The sequence below is a fragment of the Cavia porcellus genome, unplaced genomic scaffold, assembly GCF_034190915.1.
Source record: "Cavia porcellus strain 051 isolate PalLab524CR breed Dunkin Hartley unplaced genomic scaffold, mCavPor4.1 scaffold_7, whole genome shotgun sequence".
Lineage (NCBI taxonomy): Eukaryota > Metazoa > Chordata > Mammalia > Rodentia > Caviidae > Cavia > Cavia porcellus.
In genome coordinates this window covers 14,913,486-14,934,495 of record NW_026947490.1, presented here as the reverse complement: position 1 = coordinate 14,934,495, position 21,010 = coordinate 14,913,486, and the positions used below count along the sequence as shown (strand labels likewise).

Genomic DNA, 21,010 nt, shown 5'->3' with positions numbered 1-21,010 from the left:
GCAGAGCAGGCAGGGTGACCGGAGTGGCACATGTTGGGATCCTGATACAAGGGTTGCCCTGTCTGGGGTGGCCGTCTGTTGGGGAACCCTTGCAGATGCTTGATTAGCACAACTTCCTGTTTTACAGGGGAAGCTGGAAATTTGCTTTGTGTGTCAGTATATGGCGGTGGACAGGAGATTGAACCCATGGCCTTTGAACTGAGATTCATCCTAGTCCTCTTTTTATTTTTTAATTTGAGACATCGTATCACCAAGTTGCCTAGGTAGTGCTCCAACTTGCAATCTTCCTCCTTGGCCTCCCAGAGTGCAGGAGGCCCCCACGCCCTCCTGGATTTCACATATTTCTGCAAATCTCTGCTCTGTTTTCCAGGGTGGACTCACATGGAAACAAGTGCACCTGGGCCCAGCCCAGCCTGCAGGCCACAGCTGGCAGCTTCTGCCTGCCTGTGTCTCCGGCCTCCTTGCAGCACCCAGGACCACACCGGAGACACTGCCACACAGACACCTGCTTGCAGGCAGACACTGAGAGGGGGTGGAGAGCGGAGTCCCACCCACATCACTGCTGCAGGATGCTACAGGCCTCTGGGACCCTTCTTACCTAGGGATGCTGAGCACTGTGGCCTGGGAGGTGACATCCCAGATCTTGATGCACCTGTCCAACGAGACAGAAGCCACTTTCTGGCTGTCGGGGTCAAAGCAGCATGCCATGATGGACTTTCGGTGATGGTCTGCAGCCAGGAAAGTGGCTCGTTACCATGAAGGCCACACTCTAGGCCACTTAGACACTTTATCATGGAGACACGATTCCAGCTTACACAGGTGACTGCACCTGCACACACATTTTCTGAGTGCCTTCGGTGAGCCAGGCTTGGAACACCAAGCCCAGCTGACCTGCTCCCTGGTGATGCGAGAGACGGGAGAGACTTGAGCAGGCAGCAGCCTCCCATGTGTGAGGGCCATGAGGGGACTGAACAGCGCACCTCGGCCTAGCCTACCTTCCAGGGGCCCACAAGGGCCCTAAAAGTCATCAGGCAGGAAAAGCAGCACACCCCAGGCAGAAGGAACAGCACATGCAGAAACCTGGCAGGGGGAATGAGTCAGAAGGGTGGCGCAGGGCTGGAATTTGGAGTGGCGGAGAGGCCGAATGTGAGGTGATTCACTGGGGGGAAAAGCAAGCTGTGGGGTGATGCTCATGTTATGGTAGCATGTTGGTGAAAAGAAACAGAAAGGACATATGGAAAGTAGTCACACATGCAGTTCAGGGAGGCCACTGCGAAATGTACTGTTAATAACAGACACCTCTGGCCAGGCATTGGGATTGGCACAGTCCTGTAATCTCTGCACTCCAGGAGGCTGAGGCAGGAAGATTGCAATTGTGAGAACAGTGAGGATAACTTAGTAATTTAAGGGGACACTGCCTCAAAAAATTTTTTTGAAGGTTCAGGGTTCTGGGGCTATAGCTCAATGCAAAGGCATTGAGTTCAATCTTTAGGATTACCAAATAATAATAATAATAAGGATGTTCAGACTGGGGATTGAGCTCAGTGATAGAGACTGAGTCTCAGCACCACAAAATAATAATGATAAAAGATACCTCTGGAGAGGTACATTTTACTCTTTATATATTGAAATTTTTAATAATAACTGCATATTTTAAAACTTTTTAAAAGATAATTGCAAACTTACACACAGGTGGAATGAGTAGATAGGGGACTCCTGCATAACTTTCACCTAGTTTCTCCTTTGGTAACATCATGAGACTACAGCATCATCACCAGGGAATTCACACATGACTTTTTCATGTCATTATTATTTTTATATTTTGAAAATATAAGTATAAGCTGAATGCAGTGGAGCTTGCATGTAATCATGCAGGGGCTAAGGCAGGAGAATTTTAAGTTCAAGTCCTGGTCATTCCTCTTCAAGATCGCTCCCAGTCCTCTCTAGTGGGACTCTGGACCCCCCACTCACCAGCCACTGCAGTCCTACACACCCACTGCTGCCTTTCACTGGGGTGGCCTCTGGGGTTGCCAGCAGTGATGGTAGGTCTGCAGGTGTGAGCCTCCTCCTCCAGTGCAGTGAGTCCATGCTCAAGGAGGAGAGTGCCACCCACCACCTCCTTCTTCTTCACTGAAGTCTCTTTTTGTTCTCCCTGTGGGCTTCAGTTCTCCCTTCAGATATCAGGGACCCACTTCCCTCCTTCTCTTCCTCACACTGCTATAGTCTAGTGTTTGGACACCAAATCTCAGAGAGGCTCTTTCTCTGCTGCTCACCACTCTGACATCTTCCTGGAAGTCAGGAGGTTCTATATTTTTGTTCTGAGACAGATTCTTGTTCTCAAAATTCCTCAGGTTGGGCTCAGACTTTTGATTCTCCTGCCTCAGCCTCCCAGAGTCAAACTCTGTGATGATGGAAATTTCTATCCATGCACACTGTCTGAACTGGTGTTTGCTCATTACATGTAGTCACTGGGACTTGTAGTGGTCTGTGAGAAGAAGGAACTGAATGTTTAAGGTTGTTTAATTTAATTTTAAAACATGAATTTCATTCTTTTTTTGTTTTTTGTGCAGTTCTGGGGATTGAACGTGGAGCCTCACATGTGCTCGGCAAGTGCTCCACTGCTCAGCTATAGTCCTGGACCTTTAAGGCTGTTTAATTTTCATTAATAAAATTATTAATAAATGTAACAAATTAATCTGTGTCCAGGACAGAGGAACAGGGTCAGGGGCACACATGGAGAACTGGCAGCAAGGTTTTAGCAATGGTTAACTTTATTCCTGCTCACTGGGGTAAACAAAAATCTGTCCTGTGCCTGGCACTGTGGGCACGATGTTATAGTCCCAGACACTCACAGTACCCTGTGGACAGAAAAGGGGTGATGAGCTAGCTATGATGTTGTACATCTATAATCCCAACACTTAGAAGATGGAGGCAGGAGGATCATGAGTTCAAGGCCAGCCTGGACTACATAGTGAGTTCAAGTTTAGCTCAGACTACGTACACTGAAACTGTGTCTCAAAAAATAAGAAAAAAAGGCAGGGAAAGGAAGACCTTTCTCTGTGTTTTATATTATATATAGTATTGGTATTGTGACTGTTTAGAATATATCCTCAAATTCTTTTATAGCTCCTCCCTCTAACAGGCAGAGCCTAATTGTCCTTCCCTTGAATGAGGTTGGACTCAGTGACTTGTTACTAACAAACAGAATATGGCAGAAAGGAGACTGTGGGGCCAGAATATAACTAAATCAGGGGCTAGGGGTGTAGCTCAATGGTAGAGAACGTGCTCAAGGTCCTGGGTTCAATCTCCAGCACCAAAAAGTAGAAAGTCAAACAAAAGGAATAATGGTCTGCTCCTTGCTCTTTCTTGGACCACTTGCCCCGTGCAAGTTACTGGACGTCCTGAGGACACACAGCAGCCCTGTGTCTCCCTGGGGACCCACATGGAGCTGAACTGAGGCCTCCTGCCCCGGGCCAGTGAGTGAGCCATCTTGGAAGGGATTCTCCAGCCCCAGGGAGCCTTAAACTGGCTGTAGCCTCAGAAGACATCCTCACTGGGACTTCACAAAAGGCCTGAGCCAGAACCAGTTGAGCCATTTTTTTGATTTCCCATATTTGAAACCATGTAAGACAATAAGTGTTGATTGTTTGACGCTCCTAAGTTTTAGTCATTTGTTAGGCAGCATTAGATGCTTCTGCACACTGACATTGGCAAGGTCCATGGGTGATTTGTGCAACGAAAATAAAAAAAAGCACTTTTAAAAAAGAGGGGAAAAAAGCACTGCAAAAAGAAAACTGGCTAGAGACAAGAAAAGGAAATTTACAGCAGAAGAAATAAACACTTGGGAAAATATTCAAAGTCAAGAGGAGTCAGTCAAGTCTCACTTTTCACCTCCCACATTACATTGTTTTTTATTACTTACATTTTGAAAAAACTCATGATGTCCAGTGTTTGAAGGTGGGAGGTGGTGCCTAGGGTATGAGTAGGTGAACTTTCTAGAAAGCACTTTTTAAAGTTCTGTATTTCTATACTATTTGAATTAGTAATGAAATCTAGCTATAGACACTAAAGATATATGGGAGCACATGTATAGAAAACACACAAACACTTTCCTTATCATAGTGTTGTTCATAGACTAAAATAAGAAAAAACTTAAGTTCTTTAAGAGAGGGGAGTGAAACAGGTCCTGCCCTGCCTGTGCCGTGGGATCCCGTGTAGATACTAAGAAAGATAATGATGATCTGTTCTTACTCAGTTTATTGTTAATGAGGAGTAAGGGAGACAGAGTCCAGAAAGTACGTGCATGATGACACTGCGTTTGCTAATAAGACATACTTGCAAACAGTACAGGAAAAGAGACCCAAGATGTTAAGTGTGCTCTCTGAGTGGTGGTTTTAAGGATTTTCTGTTTGTTGGTTTATTTTATTATACTTGAGGTTGAATGTAGCTCAAAGCCTTGCACTGAGCTATATTCTCAGCCCTTTTAAATTTTTGAAGCATAGTCTTGCTAGTTGCTGAACTGCCCAGACTGGCCTCAAATTTGCCATCTTCCTGTCTCAGCTTTTAAGAGTGCCGGAATTATAGACATGTACCACCATACCTGCTATTTGGTTTGTCTTTTTAAAAATGTTCACAGTGAAAAAAAAAAAAAAGTCGAAAATGTGGATATACTTGAGTCTGGCACTAAAAAGAAATTTTTTTAAAGACAGGAGAGGAGGGGCACAGTTAGGGACGGGGGTCCTGACGAGGCCCCGGAGCAGGCTGAGGCTGCCGGGCACAGGAGCAGGGGCCCTGGGATGGGTGGACAGTGGCCCCACCCCAGAGAATGAGAACAGATTGAGAAAGGCCGGCAGCCCTTTGCCCCATGGCCTCAGCCCCAGTTCCCGCCTCACCAAATCCAAACAGCCCCCAGGGGAGCCTGCAATGCTGTGCCCAGCCCTAGCCCCAGCTCTTTCTGTGGGCCCGAACCCTCCACATCTCTCAAGCAGATGCCCTTCCTCTGCCTGCTGCAGCAAACTTTCCCTCCCTGTGCCCGGCCGCAGTCATCTGTGGACTCCACACGCCAAGTGCTGGCTAGTGCAGGTGCTGCTCCCGCTGCACGCTGCTTGCTGAGAAAATGCTCTTATCCTGGAAGGGTGGGGCTTTCATCATCTCCCCTGGTCCTGGTCCAGCCCAAAGCTCCCAAGGCCCAGACCAGCCCCCAGCTCGGTGTTCCCCTAGGGCTGGGTGGGCTTACCAGCAGCTGGCCTGTTTCAAGGTCTCAAACCCTCACTTTTTGTCATAGGATGCTGCAACAATTCTAGAACTATAGTGACAAATGTGGGTCTTAATCCCAATTGTCTTTTTAAAAATGTTCAGTTAGACCTATGGTTTCTCTGATGACTATTTCTTCTTTATCACAATTTAGGACCAAGATTTCAAATACCAGCAGCTTTCAAAAGATGGTCCATGTCCACTTGGAGAGTGGTGCTTCCCACTGAACACAGGGACAACCTGGTACAACCAGGACCGTCCAGACCGCTGCCGTCCTTATTCCTCCAGTCACCCGAACGTGCTCTTTTATGTTGAGGGCTTTAAAATCATCGTTTTTTCTGTTCTGTAATTTGCTATTTCTAAGAAGATCTCTATGGCTCACAAGGACCCTCCCTCCTCTCCCTGCTCACATGTCTTTTTTAAAAAAATAAAAAACGAAAAACAAGAAAATGCTTTCAGAAACAGTATGTGAGAAATGTTTCTTGTACATTTAGCAAAATATATGCATACTGCACATCTTACATTGAATGTTTCTGTGACAAAGTTTGTTCTCTGTAAAATAAATTTCCACAAAACTTAAATCCCATACTAGTGGGGCTGGAGGTGTAGCTCAGTAGCATAAGCGCCTGCCTCGCAAGTAGGTAGTTGTGAGTTCGATCCCCAGTACCAATAAAAAGGAAAAAGACACACACACAAATCCCATACTAGTTTTTAACTGATATACTCATTTTGGAGCTACTACTAAGAGTGAAAACAAATCTATGTTCAAGCAAATTTCCTTATCTGTTAAAGGCCCATCTTCTGTCCATGTGAGTGGATTTTAGCAAAGGTGACCCTGAGGTCCTTCTCTTGTATGCTGCTGCCTTCTGGCCCTGAGCCTCCTCTGATGACAGCTCAGGCCTATGCTGCTTCCCTGGGCCTCTATTTCTCCTGAAACAATGAGGGTCTGGACTAAATGGCTAAGGCCCTTTGCAGCCATCAGAGTCTATTTGTGGCTATACAAAAGATACTTCACAAACAAAATCCAGACTGTCTTTATATAAACTACAGCAAATGTTCTCTTTAAGTGTATGAATCTTGCAAAATGTTGTCACATCCATTAGATTCTTGCAGGAAAACAAACAAGTAAACTAACCAATAACCTATCATCGCTGTGCTTGAACACTGGTCTTTGTGTGGATATATGTTGTTATCTCCTTGGTTTTTCTAATTACTAATTAAAGACCCTACCTCCATATAAACCTCCACATAAACCTCACCACTTAACTTGTCCTGCTTCCAAAATGCCAAGTTAAGTGGGAGCTGGCTTCTCTCTCCATGGCTGCTGTGCCTTCTCTGGGCCATCTGATGACCCTGTTGAATTCTGAATCTGCACAGTTCCTTGAAATCTGGTTCATTCAGCTGGCATAAAACCTTACTGTCGATGTCACTCCCGGCCGGCAGGAAGGACACACGACAAAGTCTGGCAGTGGACAACCTTTTCTTTTATTTTCTCTCCGTACAGCCTGCCCTGGGATCGCTCCCAGCCGAAGCCTCCTCTGGTCCGCTCCCCGCGGCTCCTTCCGTGCTTCGCTCCGAAGCCTCTACCGGTCCGCTCTCCGCGGCTCCTTCCGGGCTTCTACTTCCCCCCAGGGGTGGCACCAGTATATATACGGATACAGTGTCCAATCATATTAAAGTAAGCAAGGCAAGCTGATTGGCTAACATATTATTGAGCGGGTTGTTTATGCGGTAAGCAGGAAACTAACGTGCTCGATGGGAGGGGTAATCTAACTCAGGCTTTGCTCTTTCCTACAGGCCTCACGTCCGCCAAGTAAGGCGACCGGGCTCGGGGCTGCGGCTCCCAACATCTCCCCCTTTTTTATTTTTTATGAATGTGCGCATCGTAGCCCTTCCTGGACTGGGTGCAGAGGCTTATGCCCTATGCGTAGGCCCACCGTAGGTCCTTGGCTTAGACCCTGGTCTGCCGTCCCATGGTCTGCCAAGGCCCTGAGGCCCTCGTCCTTTTTCTAGGGCCAGGCACAAACTGGACGGAACCTGGATGCACACAAGCTTGCACTCATTTCCTCTCCGTAAAGAAATCCCCTCGGAGAGAAATTTAGACCTGGGCAGCATCTAACAGTCCAGCGGCTTACGTGCAGGATGGGGTAGGGCCTGGCTTAGGTTGAGTCGCACCGGGGGAGTACGCTCTTACCCGTCATTGACTCTCCTACCCAGCTATGTCATAATTTTTTAGAGGAGGAGTGTGGGAAGCTCACCACCCCTAGACTCGGTCGTAGGCTAGGCGAGCGAGCCATGCATATGCCTGAGGATCTTCTTGTCCATTTCGGGCTACTGCTATTTCTATTCATCTTGTTGGTTGGTCTGTGATGGATCTCCGGTAGGGCAGGTCTGGTCTTCAGTCGAGGGCTTTGTCGCCCGTGTCAGTCTCTCCGGTACCCACAGTGGTTCTCGTCCCGATTCCTGCAGAAAAACACAAACCGCGCCTCGGTTCCAGCTGATTACCGGATCCGGGCCCATCCATTGTCATGCCATAGATAACCGCGCCTTTGGAGGCAGGCCTTGGCTTACTCCCCCTTTTTGTTTTTTATTTTTTATTTTTTATTTTTATCTTTTTCGTTTTTTTTTTTTTTTTTTATTGGTACCAGGGATCGAACTGGCTATTGCCTGCTTACAAGGCAGGCGCTTATGCCGCTGAGCTAAATCCCCAGCCCCCATTTCCTCGACCGGCGTTTTTCTCAGCCTGCTCGGCAGAGAGCTCTGTGTACCAGGCTCGCCAATCCAGGTAACTACCCGAGGGCAGACACGCCTTTGCCAGCTGAATCCAGTCCGCGGGGGTGAGGGGCCCAGAAGACAGGTTCTCCAGCATGGCAATGGTGTAAGGCGCAGTCGGCCCAAAGGTTGTAACTGCATTTTTAAGTTTTCTAATCTGTTTTATCTCAAAAGGCTCCCATGCATTACGTCCCTGGCCCATAGCTACTTGTACAGGAAATATCCCGTAGGGGCCACTATCTATCCCAGGTGGTGGATGTACCTCATGAGACAAACGTCCCCCCTGCCAAAGCCGCCTGTAAAAATACCGACCCGCCGGCGGCGGAGCATAAGACGGCGGCCGTGATTGGGCGGAAAATGGGGGCCCGTGCATCACTTCCTGTTCTGGCGAAAGGGGAGGGAGCTCCCACGCGGCCGCCTCGTGGCGAGGGATCGCTTCCGGGAACAGCCCCCAAGGTGGGGCGGAAGGCTTCGCCTCCCTCTCGCGCCAGGGGGCGCTCAGGAGCTCTCTACTCCTCCGCAGACCAAGTTGAGCGGAGCGCAATTCGCGGCGCAACGCTGGGAAAGAACCCTGCGACTCCTTATCGAGCGGCCTATCCTCTTGGCATCTAGGCTCCTTGGTCTCATCGTTGTCTAAGCCTTCCTCGTTCTCGGAGTCAGACGACTCCGAGGCCTGAGCCCCGTCTTCCTCCTTTATATCTTTGTCTCCTTTGACGGACCCCTCCCGGGAGCTCCCTGACTGGGCCTGTTCGAATGCCCTACGCACTTTAATGAGCTCTTGAGAACCTTCCCTGCAACCACCCTCGCTCTTCAAGCATGCATATATCATTTCCCACAGTGGCCGAGCGAAGACCGAAGCCCCGCCCTCCCTTTCCGCTAGAGAAAGATCCCTGCCCAACTTCTCCCACGAGGGCAGGTTTAAGTGCCCTGTGGGCAAGAACCAGGGAGCGAAACTATCAATCTCCTCAAAAAAGCTCTCCAGCGTTTTGCGTCCCACCTTGAGGTCTCTGGACTTTAAGAGCTTCCGGAGGACCTGTACCAAGGGCTGGGTGTCGTTACTCGGTACGTTACCCATATTTAATATGTTACTCACCGTGTGAGGCCCAAAAATCCGCCACTTACGCGTGAGCCTGAGGGGAGTCTAAAAACCCTGTAGGTGCGCGCCACCCAGGGCCCAGGTTTATCCCCTGCTCACCTGTCTCGCAGTGCTGTATCAAGGAACGTTGTCCACTACCACGTCTCGGGGGTGATCAGTTGTTCCCCGTGCGGGCCTCCAAATGTCGATGTCGCTCCCGGCCGGCAGGAAGGACACACGACAAAGTCTGGCAGTGGACAACCTTTTCTTTTATTTTCTCTCCGTACAGCCTGCCCTGGGATCGCTCCCAGCCGAAGCCTCCTCTGGTCCGCTCCCCGCGGCTCCTTCCGTGCTTCGCTCCGAAGCCTCTACCGGTCCGCTCTCCGCGGCTCCTTCCGGGCTCCGCTCCGAAGCCTCTACCGGTCCGCTCTCCGCGGCTCCTTTTGGGCTTCGCTCCGAAGCCTCTACCGGTCCGCTCTCCGCGGCTCCTTCCGGGCTTCGCTCCGAAGCCTCTACCGGTCCGCTCTCCGCGGCTCCTTCCGGGCTTCTACTTCCCCCCAGGGGTGGCACCAGTATATATACGGATACAGTGTCCAATCATATTAAAGTAAGCAAGGCAAGCTGATTGGCTAACATATTATTGAGCGGGTTGTTTACACGGTAAGCAGGAAACTAACGTGCTCGATGGGAGGGGTAATCTAACTCAGGCTTTGCTCTTTCCTACAGGCCTCACGTCCGCCAAGTAAGGTGACCGGGCTCGGGGCTGCGGCTCCCAACACCTTACCAGACAATGTGGGCCTCAGTCCCAGGCTCCAAGGTGATTATTGTCTTAGTTCACAATTACATGGCGGGTAGAGACTCTAGTAGTTAGAACAACCAAGGAGATAACAGTATGTGTAACTCAAGTCTCTTATGGTTACCTATTCAGTACTTCCGTATGGTCCCAATTTGTAAATGTAAATGTATGCACATGTGAATGTACAAAATAGATACCTTCAAACATTGTCACAACGGTTAATTTTAGGATCATGGAATGAGTTTTTCTTTCTTCTCTGCGCTTTGATACCGCATGGGGAGGGTGTGGAGGTCTGGTGGGGTTTGTTGGCTTGCTAAGCTCTGGAGCAGCCACAGTACACAGCCAGTTTTATGAGGCTGCGGGGGCTTAGGGAGACCCAGAAGGTCACTAAATATCCACCAGGGTCATACAGCTGATGAGTCCTAAGTGTGAAGTTGGAACCAACCTAGACAGTCCCCAAAGCCTGTGGTCAGCCTGATCTTGGCACCTATGGGTGACAGATTTTCCTCAAGTTGGGGAATGTGCTCTACCCAATTATCCATAACAGACAGAACAAGGGAACCAGCTTTGAAACGCTCTATTCTATCTCCTTTCTGCCACTGAAGCCAGAAGTCAGCAAAACAAAGAACTGTCTATGCTTTCTCATGGCCTACAGCCCCAGAGGCCAACCATCTATGGCCTGGCCCCTGATGAGCACTGCCATCCTCCAGCCCTACTCTCTCCTCACCCCCTCTTCACTGACCAACAGTGCCCTCTAACAGCCCTGCTAGGGTCTGCTGACCATGGCCACAAAGCTCTGGAAGGTTGTAGGTGACTATTTTTCTGAACATCACATCTCTTTTGCTTGTACTTCTGCCTCCTGCACTCTTGGGATACTGATAAGTACTCTGGCCTGCCACTCTCAACCACCCTTTGTGGACAGGTCCTGGGCTTGACCACTTTTTTGTCCTCTGTGACCACTGGCAATAGTGTCTTTATGGATGAAACTGAGTGTTCCAGATGAGAAGGAGATGAAGAAAAGCAACAGCTCAGAGACCCCAGGTACAACCCAGGCACAACAGGCACCATCCCCAAAATAGTTGGGGGGGCTCTCAGTCTAGCAGTCTCCATCCCCTGCTCCTACCGTGTTCAGATCCACAGACAGGCTATAGCTACACTGACTCCCCCTAATAGCTTGACGCTAGGGTTGGCTCCTCCTTTTTATACTTTGTTCAGAAGACCTTTATAAAGCTTGAGTTCCTTGATTGTCAGGGAACATAGTACTGGAGAACTCTCTATAAGAAGTACCTAAGAGCTTTCGAGATATTTTGGTTTCAGGAGAACTTAACACCAAGCCACCTACCCACAGCTTCACAGTACAATCATAGGTGCCACTGAAGAGCTTTGTGTCATTCACACAGAAGTGGCACAACATGCTCATGCCCTCTCAGAATATTAAATGGGATCTGAAAGAAAGGGTTGAACAAACAAGTTCAATAAGGTTGCAGGAAACAAGATCAATATTAAAAAAATCAATTGTATTTTAAAAAAATTTTTATTTAAAGAAAGACTAAGCAAAACAGAAAATAAGTAGAAATAATACATACGTTCAGAGAAAAAAATAAACAGTAAGAAATCACTAGTTGACGTTTACATATTGTCATTTTACAAATAGTTGTTCAAGGTACAAGAATGGAATATGTAGAGTGGGAATTCAAACAGTGAGATGGCAAACAGTTCTGTTCAACTGTCCAACAAAAACTTAGTAACATGATTGTCAATCCTATACACTTAAACATACATGCAGTTATCCATCTCTTCAATTATGCTGACATTGAATAAACCCAATCAGGCTAATATCACTCTGAACAAAGAATAATACTATTGCTGGGTTTCACATTATGACACACCAGGATCAGCACTGGGTATTTTAGTGTTTCTTTTTCTTCAAAGTATCTGTTCATTTCATCATGTGTCATAAGATCTGTTCTCATAAACTGTTTACAGATTCTACATATGCATGAGTCTTAACATGTATTTCTATCCTTTCTATATTAGAGGGAGAAACAAAACAAAACATATTCCTATAAACACATGAAATGAAATAAACGTATAAGACCATTGTACGAAGAGTTCTACCATGGTTCCTCTGTTGTCTCTTGTTATCTCCAATAGAATTGGCTGTATCATCAGACATAGTATAATTGAATATATCAGTACATAACAGTATTAATAAAAACACAACTTTGTGTATAGTATAGAACTTCAAAACCTGGCAGTTATCAAACCAGAATGTGTATCAGAGAGTCTTGTCATCTTCCGCGTAGTTGCTTACACTCTCAGACTTGATACTATCAATCATATCAGTTTTGAGTAAAAATCTTCTCTGCCTCATTTCTGTTGTGCTCTTGTTTGCCATCAGTTGTCTGCTTGTCTTCTTCATTCTGTTTTCTGCTCCATTCATTGAGGCCTCTCTGCCACTGTTCCTGGAATCCTAGTACTTTTCTCTCTCTCTCTAGAATGCCCTGCAGTAGTCTCTGTAGATTTGGATTGGTGATTGTGAATTACCCAAGTCCCTCTTTGTCTTGGAAGCATCTTGTTTCTCCACTAATTTCTAGAGACAGTTTATCAGGGTATATCAATCTGGACTGGAGGTTATTTTCTTTCAGGGCTTGGACTATTTCGCTCCAGGCTCTTCTTGACTTGATGGTTTGTGTCAAGAAGTCTGCCGTTATTCTGATGGGCATTCCTCTATAGGTTATCTGTTTCTTGTCTCTAACAGCTTTTAATATTTTGTTCTTGTACTGAATTTCTGGGATCTTGATTATTATATGCCTGAGTGTAGCTCTGTTTTGGCTGTAGGTGGCTGGAGTTCTGTATGCCTCATACATCTGCATATCATTTCCTTTTCCTATGTTTGGGAAGTTTTCCTTAATTATTTCTGTGAATAACCTTTGTAGTTCCTTTGTTTTTGCCCCAGCTTCTTTTTTTTTTTTTTAAATTTTATTTAAGGAGAAAAGAAAAAAGAAGCAGGGAAAGGGTACAAGTTATACAGATTTACAGAAAAAAAATGAACAGTAGGAAATCACTAGTTAATGGATTACATATTGTCATCTTAGAAATAATTGTTCAAGTCACAAAATTAAAGCTTGTAAAGTGGACATTCCATCAATGATACTGCAAACAGTTCTGTTCATTGATCCAATAAAACTCTGTGATATCATTTTCTATCTTATACACTTAAATATACATGCAGTTATATAGTTTGGAGCACTTTCTTTTCCTCTCTTTTGTATCATGACTATTACACATTTTGGGTTTCATTGCTCCCACGGTTCTTATTATTTTTTTGGAAGAGAGTAAAACCAAATGTGACATAACAGAACAGAATCGGTCAAGTCAAAAGGGTGGACATAATAGATAATGTAAAAACATAATACAAGGTGATCAACAATGGTTACCATAATGCCTCCCGCTATCTCTAATAGAATTGCCTATATCATTAGTTATAATACAATTGAACAAAACAGTAAAGAATAAAACCGACAAAACCAAAACATTGGAAACATTGTAGGTCTTCAAAAGTAGATAAAAGTCAACAAGAATGGGCGTCATAATGAATCTCATTATCTTCACAGCTGATGCCTAAACTTTTGAACCTGATACTATCCAGCAAAACAGAATAGGGGAACATCAGTTAAAAACCAGATGGTGAGAGTAATACAGGGCTTCAAATCAAGGTAATGAAAAGTCAAAGTGGGTTACTATAATATATCCTGCTATTTTTTTCCCTTTAATTAAAAGGATAAAGATAAAAAAGTAAATAATGGAGTGGAGATTGAGATAAAAGAGGGCATAACAACGAAACAGCGCAGATCAAAACATAACCATTTAAGCAGAATAGTGTTTCACCACCAGATAATCCTGACCTAAAAGTAGTTACCATACTGTTTCTTTCTTTGAAATCCTTGAGTACAACTTCGTATACTGTAGCATTAAGTATATCAAAACAATGTAAAACCATTCAAGAGAATGACAGCATTACAGAGTATTTAGAATCGACTAACAGAAAATGAACAATGGTTTCTGTATAATCTCCTTGTCTTTAAAAGGTTTTTGCTTATACTATCGTACATAATAAAATCCAATAAGATACAGCCTATTTAGACCATTGAAGACAAAAGCTAGATGAGACTTCAAAACAAGATGATACTAAATCAGTATTACCTATTAAGATGTCATTTTCTCCAAAATAGCTGTTCCTATCATCCAATCTTCTCTGCCTCATTTCTGTTAAGCTCTTTTTCTGTCAGTAGCTGTCAGTTTGTCTTCTTCATTTTGTCTCTGCTCCATTTGTTGTGGCCTCTCTGCCATTATTTCTGGATTCTTTGTATTTTTCTTTTTTTAGAATATCCTGCAATACTCTCTGTAGAGTTGAATTGGTGGTTGCAAATTCCCCCAGTTCCTCTTTATCCTGGAAGCACCTTGTTTTTCCATCAATTTCCAGGGACAGTTGTGCAGGATATATCAATCTTGGCTGGAGATTATTATCTTTCAAAGCTTGAATTATTTCCCCCCACGCTCTTCGTGATTTGATGGTTTGTGCAGAGAAATCTGCTGTAATTCTGATGGGTGTTCCCTTGTAAGTGGTCTGTTTCTTGTCTCTTACAGCTTTTAATATTCTGTTCTTGTATTGAATTTCTGGAATTTTTATTATTATATGCCTGGGTGTTGCTCTGTTTGGGTTGTAGGTAGCTGGGGTCCTGTATGCCTCATACATCTGAGTATCTTTACCTTTTGCTAAATTAGGAAAATTCTCCTGGATTATTTCTGTGAGTAGCTTTTGTAGTTCATTTGTTTGTGTCCCTACTTCTTCTTTTATGTTCTTAATCCTTAAGTTATGGATCCTCTTATCATCTTCTTGTCTTTGTATTATTGCTGTTTGTTTCTTTGTTATTTTTAAGAAGTTTTTCATTTCATTCTCCCATATTACAAGTCTGCCCTCCAGTTCAGATAGTCTGTCCTTAGTTTCTTTAAAGCTGTTATGCCAGTCTTCTATAGACTTCTTAGTATCTTGGTAGTCCCTTTGAACCTGCTTCACGTATTCTATGCTTTCTCTGTTTTCTCCATCAAACAATTCTCCCCTTTTTTTCTGTTCTTCCATTCCACCACCTGTTTTTTCTTGGGTGGTACTTAGCATTTCTCTAACTATTCTGCATACTTCTAGCTTCAGGTCATTGATAACTTCATTCCTGAATTGGTCTATGAGGCTCTCTATATGGTGCCTTATGTGTATTGGTGCGGTGTCTGCTATTGCCTGTTTCTCAGAATTGGGGGCCGAGGAGCCTTTCTTGTTGCTGCCTCTTCCCATGCTGCCTCTTCTTCTCTGTTCCTTATATATGCAAGCTTATATAAGAGGCCCAGCTTCTCTCCCAGTCAGCCACAGCCTGATCGAATTGCGCCAGTTAGTTGTTCCCGCTCACCGCTGCGCACCAGGGAGTTACGGACCAGGCAGCCTACGCGTCTCCCCTCCCGGCCACCGTCAGGCTCTGGGATCTGGGTTGGGACAGTCTACCAGGTCCGCCGGCAGCGTCACGCAGGCCAGGCACTTTTCACCAATCCCGCCCGAGAGGGGGATGTGTGACTGGAGTCGGCCACCGCGCCCTGCTCCTGCAGGACTGCTCAGACCCAGAAAGTCCTCCGCTGGAGTCAAACTGTGGTAGAGTGTCAGTTTCTCTCACTCACCTCACCATAAGTCAGTGCACGCCTCCCTGCGGTTCGCAGATTGCCGTTCTCAGAGCTTCCGCGCGTCTCTCTCCTTGCCGAGCCGCTGTAGAGGCAGCCAGCCGCCGTGCGGCGGGAAACCCAAATCGCGGCTTACAATGGCGCGGTTCCAGCCTCCACACCGAGTCTTTTCTGTTCCTGTTTTAGCACCAGGACTGCATTCCAAGTTGGCTTCTCTCAGCCCAGTTCGTTCCTGAGTCAGCAGAGCATATCTCCACCTGCTTATGTCTCCTTAGTCCGCACCATTCCTGGCTTCTGAGCCAAGTCTTTCAGAGAGCCTCCGGTAGTTGCTGTTATCTGTCCGCCATGTTCTCCCGGTGCCCCAGCTTCTTCATTCACATTCTTTATTCTCAAGTTATAGAACCTTTTGTCATCTAAAATGTCTTTGTATTGTTACTGCTTGTTTCCTTGTTATTTTTAAAAAGTTTTCCCTTTCATACTCCCACATTGCAAAATTATCCTCCAGTTTGGATAATCTATCCTTAGTTTCTTTCAAGCTGATTTGCCATCTTTCCATAGAGTTTTTAATTTCCTGGTGATCTTTTTGAATCTGCTTCATGTATTCTATACTTTTTTGTATTCTTCATCAAATGGTTCTCTCCTTTGAGTTCCTCCCTTCTTCCATCTGTGTCTGCTTGAGGGGTGCTTAGTATCTCTTTAATTAATTTTCTTATGTCTTGCTTTATTTGGCTAAGTATTTCACTTTCGAACTTGTCTATGAGGTCCCGAATATATGTCTTTACGTCTACTGGTGCTGTGTTTGATATTGCATGTTTGCTATTCTCATTCTCCTTTGTACTTACCTGTCCTGGGTCAGTGTTCTCAGGGTTGGGACCTGGGGACTTTTTGTTGTTGCTTCCTCTTCCCATCTTTTTTGCTTCTTCCAGGAAAGAAGCTTCCCAGTTTCTTTCTTTGTTGGTTACAATTCTTCTGAAGTGCACTGGCTAGATGACCCTTCCCACTGCAGTGTGCTAGTGAGTTGCAGACAGGGCCAGCATATGCTGGCCCCTCCCCTCAAGATGCTGTGGCCTGCATGTATTACTTTGTATCCCTCCCCTCCAGGTGGCTGCAGCTGGAGCATGACGGCAGTGGGCAGTGTCGTGGCAGTGGTGGTGGAGGCAGCAGCGGTGGTGGACTTTGTGCTGCCTCCCCTCCGGGTGGGCGGCCACAGTGGGTCAGGGGTGGGGGCAGCTGTGGGTGCCCAGTCACTCCTGGGCCGGGGCGACAGGTTTTGCTGGCAGCCCGGAGGTGCTGCAGGCAGTGGCTGGAGTGCGGTGGCACGGGGATCTGTCAAGTTGCTGTGACATGCATTGCATTTCCTTGCACCACCTCCCCTCCAGATGAGTCAACTTGCTGTGGCCCGCACTGTCAGTCAAACTTCTAAGATTTTACTGGGTTAGTGTGGTTAGTGTGCACCATCACTGTAGGGACTTGATTTCGGATAACCTATTGGGTCTCAGCCAAGTCACGTGACCCAGGCCTAGCTTAATCCACCAATCCCATTCGGGAAGGGAGCAACTGACTGAAGTCGCTGCTGCCCCTTGTACTTGCCAGTCCTCCTCAGTCCCAGAATGTCATCTGCCGGAGCCCCCCTATTTATGGAATGGCTCCACTCCTGTCACTCACCACAGGTGATGTAGGCACCCTGTCAACTCAGCTCTCTTTTCGGCTTGTGGAAGCTCGGCAAGTTGCAGCAGGACCTCGGCAAGCTGTGGTGGGACCTCGGCTTGCCCAGGTGGGATGTGTCGGGACCTCGGATGATCAGCAAGTTGCCTTAATTTCTTCTTGGGGCAAGAGAATTCATCTTCCTCTGTTTGGGGCTCCCCACTCTGTATTATGTTGAATTCTAAGTTGACTATCTCCAGACATCTGAATATTTATTGCTTTCTTTTTCTTACTTTCAATTTCTGATTCAGTTGTTGGAGGTTTCAGTCCATACTCAGTTGGCTCCAAAGCAGCATGGTATGGTGGGGCAGACCTAAAAAATCAATTGTATTTTTAAATACTTGCCATGAGCATCTGAAAAAAAATTTCATTTACAAAATTATCAGAGAGAATAGGTAGAAATTAAACAAGTGTGGAACTTCTGAAAATTATAAAACATTGTTGAGAGAAATTAAAGACCTAAATAAATGGAAAAACAGTGTTCATACATTGGCAGACATAGTATTGTTAAGATGATAATACTCTCTAAAATGATCCATAGATTCAGCATCATCTCATCAAGTTTTTCCTTATAGATTTCTTTGTAGAGCTAACAAGGCAATCTTAAAACTTACATGGAAATTTGAGAGAATCTGAACCAATCTTTAAAAAGAATAACAAAGATGGGGGACTCACATGTTCTGATGTTGAAGTTTCCTATGAAGCAACTAATCAAGTATAGTACTTACTGTAAGGGCACAAAGATAGAAATATAAATCAATCAAATGTAACTGATAATCCAGAAAGGAACACTTGTATTTATTGTTAACTAATCTTTTAATGAGTGTCAAGGCAATTAAATAGGGGAGAAAATAGTTGTTTTTTTTTTTTTTAAACCAAGTTATCTTGGGAAATTCCCATACAGAACACATTAAGGTGTTCCAGCTCCACTCCTTCAGGTAACTTCTCTGAACCTTTCCAAACTCTTCCCACAAGTCATTCCCAAAGGCTCTTGAACCACATGGTCAGGAATAATCATATTAATGAACCACTCACAAAATTCTGCCTTGCTTACTTTTCTCTCATTGCTGAGACAAAATACCTGACACTCTAAATGAAAGAAGGAAAGATTTATTTAGCTTATAGTTTGTGGAGATTTTGGTCCATAATCAGCTGACATAACCAGCAGAGTAGCATATGGCAAAGGGCAACAGTTCATGACAGCAGAAGACAGCAAAAGCAGTAAGAGTATATTACTGCTACTTGCTCCTGGGCAGGTGCAGCACTCACACCACCAATCCCAGCGCTAGACAATGAACCAATCACAAATGCTATACTCAGCTGCCTTCAAAATGCATACTACTCCATGACTGCATGAGGCTTTGGGGGGACATCTAGACACAAATCATGATCACCAAAGAAAAAATAAAAAAGATAATATAATGGGAAGACATTTTTCCGAATTACATATGTGACAATGGGCTTATATCTAGACTATACAGCTCAGCAATAAAAAAATGCAATTTAAAAATGGGTAAATAGATATTTCTCCAAAATATGCAAATGATTGACAGCACATGAAGAGATTCTCAACGTTATCAGCCATCAGAGAAATAGAAGTGGGAGCCACAGTGTGATACCATGCCATATTTGTAAAGATAGCTTTAACAATAAATGTTGTCAAGGATGTGAAAAAACAGAACCATCACACATGGCTGGTGGAAATATAAAATTGTACAGCCACTTTGGAAAACAGTTTGGCAAGTCTTCAGAATGTTAAACTTGTGAGTTAAAATATGACCCACTAATTTAATACCTAGGCATACACTCCATAGAAATGAAAATATCCACTAAAAATCTTACATATGTACAGAATGTTGGTGATAACATCATTCATTAAGTCGAAACAACCCAGACATCCATCAACTGATGAATGAATACAGAAACTGTGTCATAGGTACCAAAAGAATATTAGTTGGAAATAAAAAGGAATAAAGTGTGGATGAACACTTTATGATGAACATCCGTGTGGATGAACCTTGAAATACTGGGCTAAGGAAAAGAAACCTATCACAGAAGACCTCATAGTGTCACTTGATGCTATCACTATGAAAGGTCTAGAACAGGAAAATCTGTGGAGACAGAAAGGAGACTGGTAACTGCCTAGGGCTGGCAGAAAGGGCTTTGAGGAAATGGGGTGACTGCTGATGGGCACCAGGTGTCATTTTGTGTGATGAAAACATGCTAACATTGACTGTGGTTATGACTATGCAAGTCTGTGAATGCACTAAAAACCACTGAATAGTAGAATTATATGGAATATGAATTATTACTCATAAAGCTAAAAATAAAGACACTTAGCCTGAGAACAAAAGCCCCCCCCCCATTGCCACGAGCTGGGGTGCTGGGTCAGAATGCGGGAGAGCTGGCTTTGGGAGCTTGGGAGGTGTGAGTGCGGGACGCCGGACAAAGCGTTTGGACTCGGCTGCCTGAGCGCAGGATGCGTGGACAGTGAGAGGGAGGTGCAGGCGGAGGGTGAAAGCAAGGTAGGGGGCTGGGGACGGCAATGTCGTGGGAGTGTAGGGGTGAGAAGACACCGCCTCCTAGGGGCTCGGGAGTGGGAACTCGGCGAGGCGCCTGCCGCCAGGGGGTGTGGGGGGAGCTGTGCTAGGTGGCAGACGCAGGGCCACCTCCGGGGGCCACAGCCCAGCCTGGCGGCTCCCAGAGGCGCCCTTGTTTCCCAGCCAGCAGAATGTGGAAACGGGGTCACCGGGGTCTGTTCCAGCTGGCCCTGCCGCAGCCTCTCCTGGGGGGCCACAGAGGGGCGAGGCTGGGGTGGAGGACTGGACCCAGGACCCGGGGCTTCCCTGAGGCTCTGACCTTGGAGAGGGGCTCCTGGTCGCCCCAGAGCGCCTGTGGCATCGTGGGGTACTGCACAGACGGCAGAGAGTACTTGTTCAAGGCCAGGGGGTCCAGCGAGGCCAGCAGCTGGTCGCGGCGCAGCGCCGGGAGCGACATCCTGAAGTGGCTCACGGCTGTCACCACGGTGGCCCAGGGCACCCCGTGGGGCGAGAGCGACTGGACCGCGAGCATCCCCTTCGGGTTCTCGGCCCAGGTTTTCTGGGAGTCCGGCGGCGGCGAGGCCATCTCGGATCCCGAGCGCCAGTGGCCGCCCAGGCCTGGCGCTGGACGGTGGCAACCGCACCCCTGCGCCCCGCGCCGCCCCGGCCTTCGGACCCACGCGCCTCCCCGCGGAGCCTCCCACGCGGACCCCGCTGCCCCCGGAAAAACAAGCTCGGGTGCTGGGCACAAGAGCCCTTGTTTCATCCTTTTGGGTCTCCCCAGCAGGGGGAGTTCTGTGTTCTGGGCTCTGGGGAGCTGCTGGCAAGCTCTCTGTGTCAACTGATGGAGAAACAGTCAATAGCTGAAGGAAAGGCCCCTGCGAAATAGTGGGATCACACAGCACAGGAGATTGTAAGGGAAAGATGTCACTAAATCAGCGACAGATGGGGAGAACAAAATGCTGCCTCTTGTCTGACAACAGGCCCTTGGCCAGGAAACAGAAGACTGGATGGAACTATTCCAAAATACCAAAGGTCGTCATCTTTGGGTGGTAAAACTAGACTTGATTTTTTCCCTCTCTTCCACTCTAAAATTATTCTGATCTGTAAGGTTTCTTTCATAATTTAAAAACCTCTGCCCTTGGC

General features: G+C 46.2%; 1 protein-coding gene across 1 annotated transcript; it reads right to left on the bottom strand.

The window, feature by feature from the left end:
• Window positions 1-11,411: 11,411 nt before the first annotated feature.
• On the bottom strand, window positions 11,412-20,330 carry LOC100734336 (LINE-1 retrotransposable element ORF1 protein). The gene is made up of 2 exons (XM_005002575.4): window positions 20,184-20,330; window positions 11,412-17,637 (listed from the first exon to the last, which is right to left on the bottom strand). Exon 2 carries the CDS (start codon window positions 15,244-15,246, stop codon window positions 14,209-14,211), a length of 1,038 nt encoding a protein of 345 aa, XP_005002632.2. The 5' UTR covers window positions 15,247-17,637; window positions 20,184-20,330; the 3' UTR covers window positions 11,412-14,208.
• Window positions 20,331-21,010: the final 680 nt, after the last annotated feature.

What these genes read in the sequence shown, in the direction of transcription:
- LOC100734336 (XM_005002575.4), bottom strand. Translation starts at nt 15,246, where the DNA reads ATGGGAAGAGGCAGCAACAAGAAAGGCTCCTCGGCCCCCAATTCTGAG.